Source organism: Ascaphus truei, chromosome 2, assembly GCF_040206685.1.
Source record: "Ascaphus truei isolate aAscTru1 chromosome 2, aAscTru1.hap1, whole genome shotgun sequence".
Classification (NCBI taxonomy): Eukaryota; Metazoa; Chordata; class Amphibia; order Anura; family Ascaphidae; genus Ascaphus; species Ascaphus truei.
In genome coordinates this window covers 144,028,456-144,048,837 of record NC_134484.1, presented here as the reverse complement: position 1 = coordinate 144,048,837, position 20,382 = coordinate 144,028,456, and the positions used below count along the sequence as shown (strand labels likewise).

At 39.0% G+C, this 20,382-nt stretch overlaps 1 protein-coding gene across 1 annotated transcript in view; it reads right to left on the bottom strand.

The window, feature by feature from the left end:
• Positions 1 to 286: 286 nt before the first annotated feature.
• The window catches only part of VAPA (VAMP associated protein A), a 56,664-nt gene continuing 36,568 nt past the window's right edge, over positions 287 to 20,382 (bottom strand). The window contains exons 3-6 of the mRNA XM_075585375.1: positions 14,265 to 14,368; positions 12,443 to 12,520; positions 7,027 to 7,179; positions 287 to 4,393 (exon numbers count right to left, since the gene is read on the bottom strand). Of these exons, the coding sequence (XP_075441490.1) occupies positions 4,250 to 4,393; positions 7,027 to 7,179; positions 12,443 to 12,520; positions 14,265 to 14,368 (479 nt within the window). The 3' untranslated portion in view covers positions 287 to 4,249. The remainder of the gene's footprint in view (positions 4,394 to 7,026; positions 7,180 to 12,442; positions 12,521 to 14,264; positions 14,369 to 20,382) is intronic.

Below are 20,382 nucleotides of genomic sequence, written 5' to 3'. Positions count from 1 at the left end.
GAAACTGTTTAATATTTTGTTTCCCCACAACAATACTCTATATGCCAAAATATACTTAAGGCTATATAATACATGTTCATTTTATATTAATGCTTTTGTGCAGTATCAGTGTAGTGCAGATTGCTAGATTCCCATAACAGGGATTCACTTTTGTATGTTTCCAATTAGCTACAGTGTTTAATTTGAACAGGCGCTGAATACATGTGCTATAAGAATGTGGCATGTTGGAATTGTGTATTTATCCATATCCACAAGCAGATAACCAGACAAAGACCACATCTAGCCATTGAAGGAACAAAGACAGTTTAATCCATATTTCATAATTTAGTACTGTTGATTTCTTTCAAAGACACTGCTGATAGCAAAATATTTTGAGCATTACATTTTATATACAACATTAAAGAGGATCACTAGGAATCAAGGGACAGTCCAAATATTACAGCACCTCATGAAAGACTCTGGTTTATGACGCCCCGCTACATTTTAGCACTAAGCTTCAGCAAAGGCCCCTCCAGAGCTGTAAGGGGTTAATATGGATAGCTATTGAAACCAAACGCTTTTAGCTCTCCCCTAAGATGTGAAAATGTTCCCTTCTTACTTCTAACAGTGGCTAAAGCTAAATCACTAAAAGGGAACAGGAACAGCAGCTAACTAGCTTCAAGGAACATGGAAAAGATAGCCACTATGTACATGTGGTGAACGGGCCACATTCCATTTACACAGCCAAGAGACTCATCCTGCATCACACTCGCAGCCACTAAATGCCTGCGTAACTACTACTTTAGTGGCATGAACCTCGTCCACCCAAAACTTGTTACACGCTTGTAATAAGATTCATCATGGCATGCTCAATCTGCAGCCTTTCATCATGTGTCATCTTAAACCACAAAAAGGAAGAAGACCATTGAGGACTTCTGCATTTTGATCAGCAAAATGTTTCCCTTGATTCAGTTATAAAAGTAGTACTATTTGCTTTGCTAACTCTCAAAAGGTGTCTTTCTGCTTCCAAACTCCCATTTATGTTACCTTAGAATGCCTATTCTTTGGATCCAGGATAGGCCGTTGGCATAAAACAGTAATGTTGTCTGGATACAAACAAAGCATAAATTGACTTGAGAAATGTATTATGTGGATTTTTATCAAATTAAATGCATTCACACCTTATCAGATTTTACCAATCCGTCTATATATAGATGAATAGAAATTGATGATGAAACATTGAAATGAATGCACTGAAATTGTAACAAAAAAACATTCAATACCAGCCTACTTAGAGGTTTAACTCCTGCCGATCTGGAAATGCTTGTAACACAATGAAAGCACCTGCGTAACAGAAAGGGTGACATATATTACCCATAACAATAAGTATTGTTTATTGTGACTGTACATGTCATCTCACACTTGGAAACAAAGAAAAAGGAAAGGCAGACCAGAGACCATATAATCTTTTCAGGTACAAATTGTGCGTACATGCCTGGGTTTAAAACACTTCCCTGCACCAGTTCATGTGCTTTTCAGAACAAGACAAGTTACAAACATTAAGCCATACAAATAACAATGGGAGTGTTTAATTATCCTCTGCAGGTTAACGCACACAATCTGTCATTAACTGCGCTCTTCAAGTCCATTGCAGTTGATGCTGGATTGGGTGCGCTTACATACAGTGGATAACCCCCTAAATATAGCATATGGGCAAACTAGAAGGTAAGTACAGAAAAGTTTGCGACCAAGCTTGCCCATTTCTGATGAGGGATAATAATGTTTGAAGATTTGCACAAAAAAAAAAAAAAAAAAATTGAAAATTATTTTCTGAAATAACGACACCATATCACATGACATTCTGCATCAAAGACTTTTTATGGCTGGTAGCGAGGTTTTTTGAAAAAACATGTACCTTTTTCAACATTAGATTACAAACCGAAAAAGGAGTAACAGTAACTTTGCTTTTTTTTCTAACAAAATTAAGTGATTTGTTCCTCCCTGGAAGACCACCATGTGCATGCTAGCTACAAAAATGCATTAAAGTTTAAAAGCCCACTAACTAGTTCAACAAAACCACATGAGAACAAAATGTTTGCATCGAGAAATCATGCCAATACCATCCCATGAGTCATAAAATCAGTTCAGAACAACCACACCAGTGCATGATATGTGGAATTTAGTTTGGAAAACCAAAACTGAAGTCTCTACATACAGTATAACCCAAAATGTGCATATCTGGATTGTTGTGAATCCCAACTTTACAGCTGTCAAACTAGTTAGCAGCATCTACTGGGCTATATTTGCTGCCTACTAGCAAATAACGTGGAAAATGTATCAACTGCAACAAAATGGAATTAAGGTTTAAGAACAGTGTGCTCTAAACAATTTACTATTATGTGAGAGTGAGACATAGGAAGTAACTTACTTTTTTTGAATTCGAAATGTATTACTTGTCTATTTGTACTTTAGACATTTAATATTTATGCAAATATATTAATACACATATCTTCATTGTAGTAACTGAACTGTTGCCGTAAGCCGTAAAATTGCTGGGGCAATTGAGAATACAGATTCTGCAGCTCCTAAAATCCATACATTTCAGCCCCCCCCCCCCCCCCCCCCAAAAAAAATTGGCTCCACATGTGCACGTAAATGAACTAGTTCAGTTACTACAATTTAAATATAGGCATTTTGTTTACTTGAATAAGCGTAAATACAACTATAAGTTGACAAGCTCAAAGTAATTAAAAAAAAAGTGTGCTCTTGCATGCAAAAATGTACTAGAACTTTGTAGCAGAAGCGCTCATCAATAAAAACCTTTGCTATCCAATTCTCATAATACTACAGAATACAAGGATTTGTCATTTATCAGTAGCCTACCTGGGTGCAGCACCCCAAAAAAATGCTGATCTTGAGTGGGGGAAATGGAATTAAAAAAAAAAATATGTAGGCACAACAAATAAGTGTATTCAAAATTATTCAAGTCACTACCAAGCACTAATAAGATGCAGCATATTCAAAACAGGGAGAAGGAAAAAGCGACAGATGACTCGCGAGGGATCCTCCACAGGGCTGAGTTTGCAGAGCCATGGATACAACGAGAAATGCTGCAAACAACTTAGAACTGTCAAAAAATAATATTACACAGATCATATTTGATTGATGGTAGTATAATAAATTTTAATTTGTTTTGTTTTTTTTATTTGCTAGGCCAACTTTAATTACTTCAGTGCCCAGGATGCATTTAATAGCATTCAAATTCAGATGGAATTAAGCCACAATACATACAGAATGGCATAGGCATAATTGCACAAGAACTACATAACTGATGAGGTTGCTAAGTCAGTCAATACTCGAACAGCTGCAAGTGAAGATAAATGTTAATTCTTTATTTTCAAATATTTACCAAATGGCCGAATATGTGATTTCAACAGGACTCTTTAGGGTGGGGAAGGAAGGATTTTTCCACAGTTAATACTGATGGAGCCTTTACAAGCTTTCATTGCGCCCATCTAAGGCAGTGACGTCCACAGACAAATAGAAAAACAGATGTTACAAGTATCAAAATCAGCACAAACACTGAACTTCTTTAGAGACCCTTTGTACTATTATTACAGACACAGAAAGGCTATCCAGCAGGGGAAAAAAATCTTACGTTTTATTTTTGTTATGTTAAATATAATGGGACACAGACTGCAAAGAGAAAATAAAAAAACATCTGCCTCGCAAGGAGGTCAATTTGTGGCAAGTATGAAACTGCCATGAGATCAGCAAAATAAAGGAGAGAATTTACACTGAAGAGACACCATCCCAAGATACCTCTGTTATATACCTGAATGAGATTAGCAATCTAAAGAAATCATACTGCAAGAGTTAACAGCAACAGATAAAATTTAAAAGGATTAAAACATATACAAGACTTAACATTTTCTTAAACTCTTATTAAAACCACAGAAATAGAGAACGATTCTTTAGATTACAACTTTTTTTTCCCGTATAGGACTTAATGTGCGAAGGACACACCTGCCGTTGATGCATTTATACAATTTTGTCCCATAGCCGAACAGTTTTTTTTTTTTAAATTCTGTTTTTTCTAACCGTGAGATCGTTAAAGACGAAGCCTGTATGACGCTGTACACAAAATGGTCACCTTGGGCCATTGCTACCAATGATATGGTAGGTAAACAACTCTTTATGGCCAAGAGAAAAGAAAAAAACAACAAAGAAAAGAATAGGAAAAAAAAGTGAGAGCACTGCATGCTTTACTCTACAAGATGAACTTCCCTAAAAAGAATCCAATGAAAATTGCTGCAATGACGACAAGAAGCGATGGAAGAGGGTTGCCTTGCTCTCGGACAAATGGTTTGGCTGATTTATCTGGTCCGGCCTCTCTCATCCTCAAACTTTCATCCTAGAAAAAGAAAAGAAATCTTTATGCAGCAACAGTAAAATCAATAGAGAAACACAGTATGGTCATTCAATTATTTATTAATTTTTAACTTGTCCGAGCCCAAATTGGATAATTTAGCTAGGCCACCGCACCAATAGCACAAGTATAAATGTGCTAAAAATATTGGACATTCATTCCTCAACAAAACAAAAAAAGGCGCATGCCACTATTCAGTGATTTAAGTTTTCCCAAACAGTTGCTGATTGTGTTACATTTCTAGAAACACTAGGTTAAATACTTATAAATCATTGCACAACAGGAAAAAGTTTGTATTCCCAACTTTGCTAGGTTCGTGGTTTGTTTATGCCAATAATGCAGTTGGTTCAATATAGTCAGTATTAAATAAATAACTGTGTTTTTTTTTTTTGTTTTTTTTTAATGGAAATGTAGAGATGTTTGTTCCTGATACCAGTCATTTTTATTATTTTAATTTGAATGTATTTGATACATTTTCCTGTAAAAGATGGAGTCATGGTCAAAGTGGCATTAAAAATGTAGTGGTACTTCAAATTGGAGAGCCTACGGCCTCGTTTATAGTAGCCGCATGCGACAGAGCTCATGGCGTGACAGGAGCGACAGGCTCGAGCGATTGCTAAAAATATTGGTTCAGGCAGTGGAGAGGCGTGGCGGTGATGTTAAAGCTTTTTCGCCCTCATTGGCGGATCCGCTCACTTGACGCGGACGTCGCTTGAAAAGAATGTTTTGTCTTTCCAAAACGCGGTCGCGCCTCAGTGCGCACGAGCCACATAGGATTGAGGTTAGTTGTTTGCAACGTGTCTGTTGTACTTACTATAAACTTGGCCTAATGTACAAAATAGAGCAATGGTCTTTGGACACCTAGTTACGGCTACATTTTTGCTTTAACAGTTAAGACAGAATTTTTCTAAAAAGCAATTGCTTTTTAAATTCCTTGAGGATGCAAAAGTTGGAGTTTGTAAAGGAAAACGTAGCAGAACACATTATATTTCTGTGCCATCACATTCTGCTGATGGGAATACAAAGTAGAAACGTAGACCTTAATAAGTCAAGGATCCAAATACCCTAAAGCAAATAGTATAACCAAAAAATACCCCTATTTTTGCAACCATTAGTTGCAAAAATACAGGTATTTCTTGTCTTTACTATTTGCCTTCGGATATTTGGATCCTTGACTTAAGGTCTACACGTGTTTACGTAGAGTGCAATTATTAGAGATGCCACACAACTTTGGTCATTATTCATTTCTCAGTTGACCAATTGGAAGCTTTTAGAACAGAAATTCACTATAACAATGTTGTTGTATGTCCTGTAACCTTAGGAGGCATTATATAAGCCATGCATTTTCCCCAAAGTGGCAATTAAAATGTATTGCAATACGCCAGTCTTCTAGAGATTCTTTGAACCTGTAAAGTTTATGGCAGAGGTTGGCAACTCCAGCCAAGGGCCACCAACAAGGAGAGGTTTTCAGGACATCCCTGCTTCAGCACAAATAAATATGCTCTGTCAGCAAAAGATGTAAGAGACTCAAGCAAGTTTCATAAATATCCCAGATTCTGTGTCGGTTCTGATGCCTTTTAGCAGACCAACAATAGAGCTCTTCATACATGAAATTATAGTGCCGAGCGCATTCGAAACCTCAAAAGGTTTCTATCGTCGTCAAGTTTTCATATATGAAGAATTCTAATGCCCGCTAAAAGGTATCACAACTTACATCGAATCTTCTCTTCAAGATCAGAATGACAACTAGAACTTTGAAGACGAATTCACCTGTGCTGAAGCAGGGATATCCTGAAAACCTGACGTGTTAGTGGCCCTTGGACTCGAGAGGCCCACCCCTGGTCTGTCATGTATAATGACTTGAAGAGATTAGGTGTATTTGATGCCTGAATCCCATGAACATAAAGATACTTGGCCAAGGTCACAAGGATAACACTTGCAAGTTATTAAGCACCAGTACCTTCATCACCAGACCTAGAGGTTAAGAGTTCAATTAAAAAACATATATAAATACAAAGAGAGAAAGAAGCCAGGAAGATTTGCAAGGGTTGTGCAATTTATGAAGTTTATACATTTGAATAGAACCTACAGCTTATGTTAGAATATGGTACCTCTCAAATGAGGAAAGCATTGCAATATTGTAATCTTTTGTCTGTCGGATAACAACAATATCCAAAAAAAGAAAACAATTGTGAGCGGCTATAAAACTAGCATTTGAATGTGCGTTCGCACAGGGCGGCAGCAAAAATGAATCGAGTGGTGGACCCTTCTGTGGTGGGTGCTTGGGCCGGGAGGGAAGTTGTTTGGGCCAGGAGGGTGCGTGTTTAGGAGCAGTTTGTCAGCCTTTGCACAGGGCAGCAAAACGTGTGGCTCGTGCACACAAGGTAAGTAATGGAACATATCTAGAGCTGTAATCCCACCACTGGCATTTATTTAACCTGTCCTGCAAGAGTAACAATGTTTTTTAAACTTTTTCCCTGGGACCACCAGCCAGACCCCACTTTAAAAATAACCAACACTTCTTTGTAACCTACATTAATGTTTTGTAATTCCTAAAATGTGGCAGGACGTTTTTTTTTTAAACACTGCAATAACCTGTAAAAGCAATATGGGCTTACTTTCAGTTGCTGATTTTCATCTGACAGTCTTATCATTTCGTTCTGAAGTTTTTTACAGTCTTCAACAAGCTTCCTTGCTTCAGTATCATCCATCGAAGTACTGATCGCTTTTGGTCCAGTCAGACAGGAAAAGAGTTTGGTTGATTCGTGTGTCTGTGAACACAAATACATTTCTTCACAATACAATTCTTACATATTCACGGACAAACAGTTTCAAGTTGATAGAATGCTAATTTTTATTCATAATACATCCTTGCCTTAATAAACAGCTTTTGTTTCTTCGTAAATTAACCTTCGTTTGCACCAGTGCTGAAGACATCTTGGGAGTTTTTTTTGTACTTGCCATGTTTAAGCCACTATAATAAAGACATTCTTAACAAAACTAAATGTATTCTTTTCCCATATCTTATAGAAATTCAAAATCTGGATAATTATTTGAAAAAAAAAAAAAAAAAAATTTTTTTTATCCTTTTTAAAAATCAAACTTAAATGCCCTTTGCCATCACAACAAATGTCTCCTTTGGTTTAATGCAGGAGAACTTTGAAGCTGAACCACATGGAACTAAGCACCTGGGACCCTATACTCACAGATTCCTAAATCTGACTATGACACGGTATCTCTCAGTCCTGTTTAAAAAGGTCCTGCGCCACGCAGGCCAATAGGAAGCCGTCAGAGAGGACCTGTGCCACGCAGGCCAATAGGAAGCCGTCAGAGAGGACCTGCGCCACGCAGGCCAATAGGAAGCCGTCAGAGAGGACCTGCGCCACGCAGGCCAATAGGAAGCCGTCAGAGAGGACCTGTGCCACGCAGGCCAATAGGAAGCCGTCAGAGAGGACCTGTGCCACGCAGGCCAATAGGAAGCCGTCAGAGAGGACCTGTGCCACGCAGGCCAATAGGAAGCCGTCAGAGAGGACCTGCGCCACGCAGGCCAATAGGAAGCCGTCAGAGAGAACCTGCGCCACGCAGGCCAATAGGAAGCCGTCAGAGAGGACCTGTGCCACGCAGGCCAATAGGAAGCCGTCAGAGAGAACCTGCGCCACGCAGGCCAATAGGAAGCCGTCAGAGAGGACCTGTGCCACGCAGGCCAATAGGAAGCCGTCAGAGAGAACCTGCGCCGCGCAGGCCAATAGGAAGCCGTCAGAGGACGTCACCGCTTCCTATTGACCCAGCGGGACGCATGACCTTTAAACAGACATTTTCTGTGTCCAGCCAGAGCTGCTACCGGCAGCCCCTTCCGATGCAATGGGAACCAGGGGGTCCGGAGCTGAAACAAGCTACTGAGTCAAGGGAGTAAGAATTTGTATTAATCTTTCACTCAATCTATACATTGATATAGAGATAAGATATAGATACGTTTACCACCACCGTTAAACCCAAAAAACATCTTAGAACATTGTTTGTAAAGAATATCTGGCCATGCAAAAAAAAATTGGCAGCCTTACTACCAAATCCAAAGTGCACTAATGGCACGTGACATGTTTAAAGGGGTCCAATCTAGATCATAGTTTTTTTTTTTTTAACAATATCAACCAATATTTATAACTGTGAGTTATGTTCGTTTGTGAGCCAAGACTTGGGATGGGTTTGATTTCCTCTGGCTATGTTTTGTCTCATCTCACTTTGATGAACAAGAGTTTACACAGCCACAGCCCCCTCACTAACTGGACTGAAACACTTCCCTTATTCAGAGGCTCAGATTTTCTGTGCTCGTTTCAATACAACATTTGTGCAAATTGTACTTTTAAGAGGCATAAATGCAGATATAAATATATTTTCAGTACTGTTTTTTTTATCTACATAACAAATATACCTTCAAAGCTCCAGTGCTGGAGGGATTATTGTGGTAAGTTTAAATGGCAAAGACCAAAAAGAAGAATCATTGCAAGTAGGCGAGCAACTGAGCCGTTAATAGGAATTATTGGGTGCAGTTTCACAAAATAATGAGAAAGCACTTCGACATGCACCATTTTTAATAGTTGTTTTGTACTTTGATATGTCGAGTAGCCTTCTAAATTTAGGCCACAAGGCCTAACGGAGAGAAAGACAACAACATATCAGATATTCCATATAATACAAGCAGCTCTTTTAAGGGCTAATCCAATTCCACCCCAAGTAGAGAACACAACCGCGATTCTATGCAAGTCAGGGGTGAGTTATAAAGGAATACCAAGAGCTGTAATGGCAGAACAAACATTTTCACATTAATATTCCTACAAATCCAGAAACTATGGGAATCCCAAAATTAAGTATGTAATCAGGAGAATAAAAAAAAAAAAGATGGAAAGTAATTTCAATCTGTACAAAAATTACTCGATAAACCAGTCGAGTGAAACGACACCTATAAAGAGAGCCAGAGCAGACACTCCCTTATAAAACCCCGAAGGGCATACAATGCACATTGTAGATCACTCACAAAAACATTAGTCAAAAAAAGTGCCATGGCTACAAAAAGAAGATAATGTTATCCTTGATTTAACTTTTCTACTACTGGAAGTAGCTACAGTATAGTCAAATTGTAAGTCATAATGAACCATAAAAAAATAATAATAATGCAGTTTTGTTTTTAAAGTTTAGGTTTTACTACACAGCAATTCACACGTCCACAAGCAAATCTAAAGGCTTGCAACCCGAGTATGCCGAGATATCGGCTTATTGTATATGTTTTTTGCTTATGTTGCCAACCGTGTGCAGAGAATCCATGTTTATCCCAAATGACACTCAAATAGACTTCTTTTTATTGAAAGAAAATATTTTTTTGAGAACGTTGATTGGTCATCTAACCAAACAATAACACTTTAAATATTGGATACAAACTCAAAAAAAAAAAAAAGTTAACAAAAACAAGTCTAATTTCCATGCATCCCTGGAGCATTTTACTGCAGTGTTTGTATAACCGGACACAAAAAAGTTATGGTGGGTAAAAAGTTACGGAAATTCTCCACTGTACAGTATACAGAAAATAAGAATATCCCTTGTGGGTGCATTTGCATGTCTCAGGCAGGTTTGCAACATGCGATTTCACCATTCTCTCTTAATTAAGTTTCCACTGCAGCCAGGAATTCTGGGATTTGACACTCCCAGCCTGTTACCTTTTTGTTCTTTAACATGGGCACTTAGGCTGCGCTTATAGTGCCGGCAATGCGAATTCGCCCCAAAACAAAAGCATTGCCGCCGCGTGCGCTTATAGTGCACGCGACAAGCGACGTCGCCATCGCCATCACCCGCCGCCGGCAAAATTTAATTTTTCAAGGGCCGTCGCGTCACGTGACGGCCCTTTAACAAATTGCGGGAATCCCGCGATGCCGCCGAAACATAACTTTCGCCGGTGGCGACGTCACCCATCGAGTCGCCGTCGCCATCAGCAGCACTATAGGCACGGCCTTATAAGCTTATGGCTGCCGTATTACACAGCTTTCCAGCACAGCCCAAGTTGAAGAAGTGCATATCCAGTAAACCTACTCACAGACAGCTTTTCTACCTCTGTGTGAGGTTGATTAATGGCTATGCTAGGGTTGGGTGATGAACTGCGACAATCAAATATATCGCGATAAATGTTGGATACAAAGAAAGCCCGAAAATATTATAGTAAATTCCCAAAAAGTGTTTTATTCTAGTAAATCAAAATGACCCTTCATTTCCAAACCCTTTCCATGACTGCACTACACTGTTCTCATCACCCTAGACTGCCCCTCATTCATCCACCCCCTCACCTTTGGAAATTAACTCTATTTAAAAACAAATTTAATTGATAAAATGCTCAAATTTAAATGTGTTGTTAAATGGAGGGAGTATCTAAGGGCGAGATTGATGGGATGTTAGGGTGATGGAAGCAGTGTAGGTAAGAAAAGGTGACATGCAGACGAGAGGGTGGGGGGATATTGAGGGGTGTCCCAGAGTGTGGAAGGTGTCAAGGGCCCCATGGAGAGGGAGGGGGGGGGGGGCGCATGAAAGGTTTAATACAAGGAAACCAGTGCAGAGTAGTTCTTACCTTTCACAGCAGCGTCTGCTCTTGCATACTCTCACCACGTGCTGTTCAAAGCTCCTCTCCCTCCGTAAGCAACATTCAGCATCAGGGAGGTTGACTCGGGGAGAGAGATGCAGAGAGACACCAAAGCAGCAGCTGCTCTCACACGCTGCATGTCATACCACAGGAGCCAGCATTCAGAAATACTGTGGTAACTGGTAATCTCCCATAATCAGCACAGCGGGAGATTACATTAGAGCAGTATACCACCCAACCCTAGGCTATGCAACGTGAAGCAGGTTTGTATGTTTATATAGAATTATTTGGCCAACATGGCCCCTGTAGCAGCCAAGAAGTTATTACATGGCAGCATCCTTGAGTAAAAACATTTTTATGAATCAAGGTAAATGCGTAGTTACAAGGTAATGCCTTCAACCATAAAAACGGTCTCATGTACCTCACTTGTATTTTGCTCCCTGGAACACACTGTTGCAGTTTGATTTCAACGACTATTCCAGACAGCCCTGCTGGTCTTCTTGGTACAATAACTGGTAACTGCTTTAGAGGTGGAGTTTGTCAGAATGAAACCAGGGACTCCTGGAGTCTCAATCTCAGTCTCTCTTCCCAAGTAACAAAAGCTTTTAACAAGTTCTCAGGATATCAAGCCAGCAAGAATTGTATGGTACAGATTTCATTAAATGCAGAAATCATCAACACTAATCAGGAGAATGGCGTCAGGGTTGAGTGGATGGAGACACACATTGGGGAATTATGTATTAAACTGAGCTAGTGCCGATCAGGGCACTATCGCATGGACACTCCCCCTTAATGCAATGGGAGAGTCCTTATAACAGTGACCTGTTCAGCACCATCACAGATTAATGAATAACACCACCCCCCTATACTCAATGGAAGCCATACAAGTATCCAGCAACTTTAAACACAGAAAAATACAGCAGGTCAATACTTTGGTAAACTCCTTTGTCAAGATCACATCACAGGGAAAGGGAGTTTTAACCGACATGCCAATCCTCATCAACTGACCAATTCCGTAATGAGGCTGGTCTTTCTGAGAAAGGTTTTCCCCCATATACTTTGACAGAAAGCGAGATATGAGGTAGGACTTGTTTTGCGTGTATTTTTCTTCTGTAGACCTTAAGAGCTGAAGCAGCTGCTAGTGAACTAGCTAGTTTCCAAGAGAGCAGGACAATATGACATGTTGATTGTTCGGATGGCTACAATTACACCTACTACTGGAAGCCCTGAAATCCTGCATGTCATGTATATCAACATTATTTGCTATTAATGTAATGTGAATACTTAAGCTTTTAATAATACTTCAAGGGATTGATTCCCAACATACATAAAACTTGAAAGAAAAAAAACACTTCACAAAATAAAATGTTAATAATTAACCTGGGTACCGCTTTAGGGCTTGAAAATGTACTTACCGGCTTATGTTCATGTGGCATGTCAAACACACATCTCAACTTGGAATCCATGAGGTCATCTGGTCTCACGTCCTTCCACTATGGTCACAAAATTAGCACTTTAGGTAAATTATATGAACTTGGTTTTAATCACAGAACACATTACAAATGTTACAACACATCTTGTACAGCCTGCTGAAAATAATTCTCTCAATATGTGGATTCACATATACCAACAAATGCTGATACAGTAGAGTCTCTGTTATCAGACCTTTGGTTGACCAACACTCCATTTTATCCGACATCCCCCTCCCCCCCATCTCACTTACCGGCGACGGCTGAAGAGGACTGAAGACACGGGAGTGGAACAGGAGGAAGACAGCTGGGGGCAGGAGAAGAGGACCATCTCAGTGGAGGGAAGAAGTTGAGAAAGCGGGCAGCAGCAGGAAAAGACATGTTATCTGAGCAGGACAGCACAGGAGAACGGTAGGGGAGGACCGCACTGTAACACCGGAAGTCAATCGATGGTCAACTTCCGGTGTTGTGGTGCATTCCTCCCCTGCTGTTCAGCACCGATTACATGTCTTCGCCTGCTGCCGTCCGCTCTATCAACTTCTTCCCTATGCCGACATGGTCCTCTTCTCCCGCCTCTAGCTTTCTTCCTCGTGTTCCACTCCTGTGCACTCCAGTCATCTTCTGCCACTACTCGTAAGCGAGAAAGGGGGACGGGTGTATTATCTGTCATTTTTCAGTTACCCGACACGGTATTGGTTCCGCTTAGGTCGGATAACCCGAGCTCTACTGTAGCCAGTGTAATAGACATACTGCATAGGTCATAAAAATGACACAATATTATACATTTAAATTTTTAAAAAAAATGATCTAAAAGGGAACAAGGCACGTTTGCAAAACTTCACTAAAAAATAGATGTACTGTATGAACTTTGTCAATGCAAAGCTAGCTTTAAGTGATATATTTTTTTTTTAAACACGACGTGCTCAGCCTTAAGAAATAAAGGTCTAAGATGCAGTATAAAGTTGGGTTCCGTTCAGAATGTGGAATGTAAAAATACTTTTCACATCAGAGGCATTTTTCTGCCTGGGAAATGTGGGTGCCTAAATCTTTAACTTGTCAAATCACAATAATAAATCCAGCTTGTGACCAATAAATGTGTGTTTTAACTGTGAAAGCTATTTTCTTTTTCTACCAACAGATCTCGTGTTCAGAGAATGGAACACTTACATCTTTTAGCTACGAACGCCATTATTTAGAAAGTTCCATGAAAACACAAACGGCACAATTATTTTTATACTGCGACGTCAAGCATACAATTTCTCCTTCAAATTGAAGTGATGACACACACACACTATTTGCAACTTTTCCATGGTCAACAAATGCTTTGGTGGATTTGTCAGTCCTCAAAGCAATAGGTGAAAAGTGATTTGTTTTGTACATTGTTTACTAGAAGTAGAAAGATTTGATGGAGGCCACAAAAACATTACAATGTTCAACAACATTTAAAATACTAGATTTTAATTCTAATGTTTCTTTAAAGCAGCAATCTAAAAGTAATTTTTTTTCCTTCGGATAGTATTTGAGATCAACTAAGCTGCGATTTCAGTACACTCATTCCTGACATACTGACTGACCCCAAGTCAAATGAGCAGATAATATAGCCAGGAGGAAACACCCACCCCCACACACACTTTTATGAGGCCTCATCTGGCTCAATGTTAAAAGTAATTAACTGAAAATGAAAATCATATTTTTCCACAAGACCAAGGCAAACCAATAGACAACCAGACAAACCATAACAATCCCCATCAATAAAAAAATGCCTTACCACAGCTTCCATATCTGTTATGTTTGGTGGGGCAAAGATTGTCTGTACCATGAACTTGTGTTTACTCTTCTCATTCGGGTCATAATCAAACGGCTGCAACATTACTGGTGAGAAAAAGAAATAGCCATTTATAAAACAGACAACCTAAAAAACAAGTTACTAAAGAAAATGGAAAGAAAAAAAACCTGAAAGCAGCATTTCATTCAAAATCATATTTGTAAAATAAATCAGTTGTGTAGCAGGAAATACTGCATTTACCACCACACTCTTCATGCCCTGTGTAAGGGTTTTTAATGTATTAAGCTTCCTTGGATTGATAGAGCATCTATTTAGGAAGCCACAGTACTGCCCTTTATGAAATAAGCAGCCGTATTGGGTGCCCCGGAAAGCAGGATCTTCACCGATCGATCACGGGAGAACGGATCAAATCGGCAGCTTGGATAATTGCATTGCAGTAAAGGCTGCATTTATTATTAGAAGAAATGCCCATTTAAAAAAAAAAAAAAAATAAAAAAAAATAAAAAAAAAAGGAGTTTACCTGGTTATTAAGGTTTTTATTTTTAAACCAAAAACCTGACAATTAAAAGAATTTTAAATCAGGATTTATAGACTCCCTTTGCTCTGTCAGTGTGTATCTTTATTTGGTCTTCGATAAGGACAAGGGGGGGAGGCTAAGGGTAAAGAAAAAGATGCGATCAGCAAACGCTTCCGAATTCAGACGTCCTGAATTGAAAAAATGCAATTTAGAAATAATGTAATATGACATTTAAAACTAGTCAATGGAGATTAGTGTTAGAGCTGGTTCTGATCTGTCATTGGAAGCATTACAAATATATCCTTAGTCCCAACTACCATAGTTACTGTTTGTCAGTGTTTCAAAACAGTTTGAGTAATCCAGTTTTCCACCTTTGACCCTGAATGTTTACAGCAATCTCATTTTTCTTAGAGGCAGGGCCCATGTGCATACAGGATAGTATCATCAGAATACATCTGCAGAGAAGTGGTCTTACAAACTGTAGGTAGGTTACGATAGAAAGAAGGGCCACAGAACAGAACCTCGGTAGACCAAACAGGTAATACCCAAGTAGTTAGAAACAATTTAGACTAGTTAGCAGCCATCTTTCTTGGTTCTCAAAAGCAGGGGCGCGACCCCCACTTTAGACCATGGGTACACACACACACACACACACACGGAAGAATGAATATGCACAGATACTCTATACTCCATCACGAAGAAGGAAGATACTGCTCACCTGTGGGACATCACTTCTCACAACCAGATCATTCCAGAAATGATTTAAAAATCTAAATCCTCAATGAAATGTTTAAAAGCACCCAAGAACGGAAAACATTTGAACTCAGAATGATAAGACTCTGACACCAAAACCAAATGACTTAATGCGGACATGGGTTTTCTCACGCCCTATCAAAATTGTTTGTAATTATCCTGCTTGCCTCAATTCTTATTCACACTTTCTCTCCCCCCAGCATCCATCCCCCTCCCCACCTTTCTTTGTCACTGTCCCTTGGCTTCAAACACTTTTAACACCCTACCTTATCTACAGTAAATGTTTTTTTTTTTCCTTCCTCTACACTGTTTTAGCCATTGAATCCTTTTTATATCAATATTGCTTGACCTGAAGGAGAGGATAACTCTCGAAAGCTTGTCCTATGACATAAATTGTTAGTCCAATAAAAAAAAGGTATCACCTAATACTGAAGAACTCATTTATTCTGCAGTATCGCAACTGGACTAACATGGCTATTTTCAGATAGATAGATAGATAGATGGATAGGATAGATAGACACACATACACACAAAAACATATGGTCATTTAGTTTGATGCTTTGGCCAAAGTATCTTAAGCCTGCACACCAAACGCCAAGGTAGACCAAATCTGTGCAGGTCCTAACACTAATCAAATTCTTAATAACCTATATAATACCAGGAAGAAAACTTTATAATAAAGCTGTTGTGATTAGCTGCATAGTTCTTAGTTTGATTGAAGCTCTTATTTACCTGTATAGTACCAGGAAAAGCAATCTGAATTAGATTCGCAACCATACTGCATGCATTGACTTGCGTGTGTGGAAGGTGAAAAGCAGTGATACATAACCATTTAGAAGCAAAGTGGGATGGGGGTGAGCTAGGAAGGAAGGGAGAGGGGGAGAGGCTTTACTGTGTATTTGTGTCATTGGATGTAGCATTGGGCTCTGTCTGTGTTCTGTCCTTATTTTAACATCAATACAATCCACACAGTAATTAGCACGTCGCCGATCGATCCATTCTCGTGATCGAACGGTGAAGATTCGGCTCGGGGGTTCACTAAATGGCTGTCAGTGCAGCAGAAGAGGAGTAATAAAGAAGCAAGAACCCACTATAAGCACTCAATACCCCCTGATGTATGATGTGAAAATTAAAAATAATTTTTAATGCTATACTAATTAAAATAATGGGTGTTAAAATTCAACAAATGACACACATATATGATACCCTATGATGAATATATATGATATTCCGGGTAACTAAGTAAGGCGACAATTTGAGGTTAATTGGATCAAACTGTCCCAGGGAGCCGGTGTGTACAGTATTCCCTATAAGTGGTTAATTAGGTGTACGCTGGTATCAGTGAGGGGCTGTTCAATACCCGTCTCAGGTGTCAGACAGGTCCCAGATGGTGAAGGTGAAATGTGAAATAAATCATAATATGCTAGGTACAGACAAAAAGATCAGTATTTCAAACCAGTGTGTGCTCACTTTGCAAATCATGAATCCATAAATGGAAAGTATAGACTCTCTCTACAATCCAACATGTAGCCACCTAACAGCAACTGGTTAACTCCTGAATAGTAAATGAGTGGGCTGTTAAACACAGAACACAATGTGCAGAGGCTCATAGACTCCTATAGGCAGTGTGGTTGTCAGTATACCTGTGCACATATTCATGAATGTGCGTCCACTGTCAGGAGTGCTAATGCCACTATAAAGCGGTGTATGGTGGAAAGAAACCTATCTAGTATGCAGAGAAAGGTGACTACATGTATCCACCATGAAACCTAACAGCAGCTAATTAGCTCCAAAATAGTAGACTGTTGCTATAGAAACAAAAGTATGCTCATTATAATACAATCAAAATGGCATTTTGGAGTTTAAAAAAAATTGCTAGAAGTATTTTCTCATTGTACAGAGCCAATTTAAACAAAAACAAAAAATAACCCACGTAGGATTTTGCTTGGTCTGCAGCATTAAAACCATTATACCAATAATAATTCCTGCATCTGTATCTCAGACAGCAGGTTTCTGTGACTGTCTTCGTTTTACACTTTTTAATTCTGGCCCAAATGCTTTCGTTATTATTTTACATGCAGCCACAGACACCCATTAAAGTTATCTGCCAGGAGCAGCTGTTGGCAGAGGGGAGATTCCATTTTTCAGAAACCCTAATTGAATTTGCCACCCTTTTGTTTGAGGGAGCACATGCAATGAAGCGGTAGCAAGAAAATAGAAGAGGCGCTGAACTAAGCAAGCCAAGTGCCTGGACGTCTCGAACGCTGATCCTGTATTCAAGTTGAAGTCGGGTTATGGCAAACGGGTAATACGAGATCCAGATAACAGAATACACAAATGCTCGCGCTAATACACAGCTATTTAAACTCTATAGAAAGCATGTAACTTTAACTTGTAACGGTACAATAAATTACAACAATATGATAAGACATTTAAGGTAAAAAGGTAAAAAGGTCCTCCCAGATTATCTAAATCCTTACAATAGTTGTTGCAAACAATGTATTCCTCCTTTGGGATTGGTCAAAATAGAAGTAAAAAAAAAAAAAGGTGCGATATTGTGATTAATCAATTGACTTTCCACACCAACAAAAAAAAATGCGATTATCTCCGTTTGAAAATACAATAGTGATTGTGAACCATGCAAAATACAGTTAATATATAATAGAGATATTATTAGTCACTCAAAACAGACTGTTGAGTGACTAATAAGATCACATTATTATATTTTGCACGGTTTACCATCACTATTGTATTTTCAGACGGAGATAATCACAATTTTGTTGGTGTGGCAAGTCGCTTGATTAATCACAAATGATATCACAAGGTATTTTACACCCATTTTGCTTTCTCACGATGTGCACGTTCATCCGAGACCAGCGCCAAAGGGAGGACTATAGTTTACGAGATCCAGATTATGTTATATTGAACAGCCATGTTCAAGTTCTTAGCCTTCTTCCCTGTTGGACTGATAGTTGCTTTCTAGGTGATATTTTACATAATATTTTGTATTTGATGGTAGACAATGTTGCTTGAAATAGAGAATAGATTTGAATGGTTTTTATAAAGAATTTTTCATAAAAAGGGAAAGAAACAACAATATCCATGATGCCCACAGGAAACTAACAGACCAGCTTACTATATAGCAGAACATCTGACGAAAATGACAAATCGTATTATACTTTCTAAACTGGAATGTATCGTATAAACAATTCATATATCCAGTAGTTTGTATGGCTAAAGAATATTTGGATTTATTATGGGCAATTTTATGAAAATTGTACGTTTTAGAATTCAAGATATAGAATTTCTCTGATAATTCTACAGGTAACCGTTTTTGGGATCATTCTCAAAAGAGGCAATTTTGGTCAACTGCTGTCAGCTGACCATTTTTAAAGAAAATAGCACAGGAAGGCGTTTGTTTGTGCATATAAAAGCAGTGCCATTCTGCACTTGGCAAGCAAGGCATTACAATTGATTCTATTAAACTTCCAGAAAACACGCCATGCGGTCTATTAAGCTTCCCTGATTCAGAGCTGTAGGAAATGAATCTTCCTTGGCAGTGAGTAGTTACAGTAAAGGGCATGAAAAGTCTGACATAGGTTCTCATCTTTCAGTTGGGCAGAAACACTGCACATGCAAAAAGGCATTGAACTGCAAGCAGCAGCTATGCTTACTGTCTCAGCTGTTATACAGTGTTAACATGAATACACCAAGATCTTGTGTCATCTCTTCTGGCGATATAATATTGGTATAACTTTAGAAACGACTTAGCAAGCACACAGCCTCAAGTGTTATAAAGATAGTAACTAAAGTCCTGGGGCCTTTTTCATTATACGCTGAATCGGCTGTTCAATCAGATTTTCCGTAGCAAATCGCTAATTAAGTCTAGAAAAGCTCAAATTACATTTTAGTGATATACTTGTTTAACAAGTCCATATTTGTTCCTATGGTTTGGTTATGTAAATTTCCTCGTACAGAAATAGAAAATGTGCTGACAGATCTCACTCTCTGGCCAGGGGATCACCAAACTCCAATAAAAAGTAAAATAACTTGGCAGTGATGAGATAGGATAGATAGGATAGGATAGATAGGGACACACACACACACACACACACACACACACACACACACACACACACACACACACAAATACAACTGAACTTTCCATACAAAATATTTGACTTCTCTTTAAAAAAAGAAAGTTATTTATACTGGAATGAGGTTTTAAAGCACAATAGAAACCAGGAGAAAAATTCTAGTGAGTATTTTTGCCAGGGAGATTTGCATTTTAGACAGCATAGAATTGCATTATCACCCCTCTGCTTGCCAAAGTCACACCCCATAATGCCTTGCACACACATCTTTTTAGTTCTCTTAGACAGAAGATTGTATATATCATACACCTACATTTTGTTAAAAGATCTAATGTAACACCTGTCCATATGCTGTCCCACGAATATAGAAATGTAGTGTTCCGAATGCCTACATTTAGACAGGGTAAGGGGAGGTTGGTAGCAGAAAAGAAAGTGATGCTCTTCCAAACTTTGATAGAGCTATCGGGTCATGATCAGTGAATCTCACATTTTAAAGAGGCAATGTCAAGTTTTTTTTCTTCATTTTTTTTTAAATACAGGAATGAAGCAGGGGTCTCCAGGGCTGAACCCCATTCATATTTCAGCTCCAGGGTTGTCGTCCCCTCTCTGCCCCCCGCCCCGGAGATACTTACCGCCTCCGTAGGTGCCAGTAGCCACTTCAGGGTTCACATTATGATGTATTTTCAAAGCTCCCGGGCCCCGCAGACCAATAGGAAGCTTGACATTACCCAGTGCG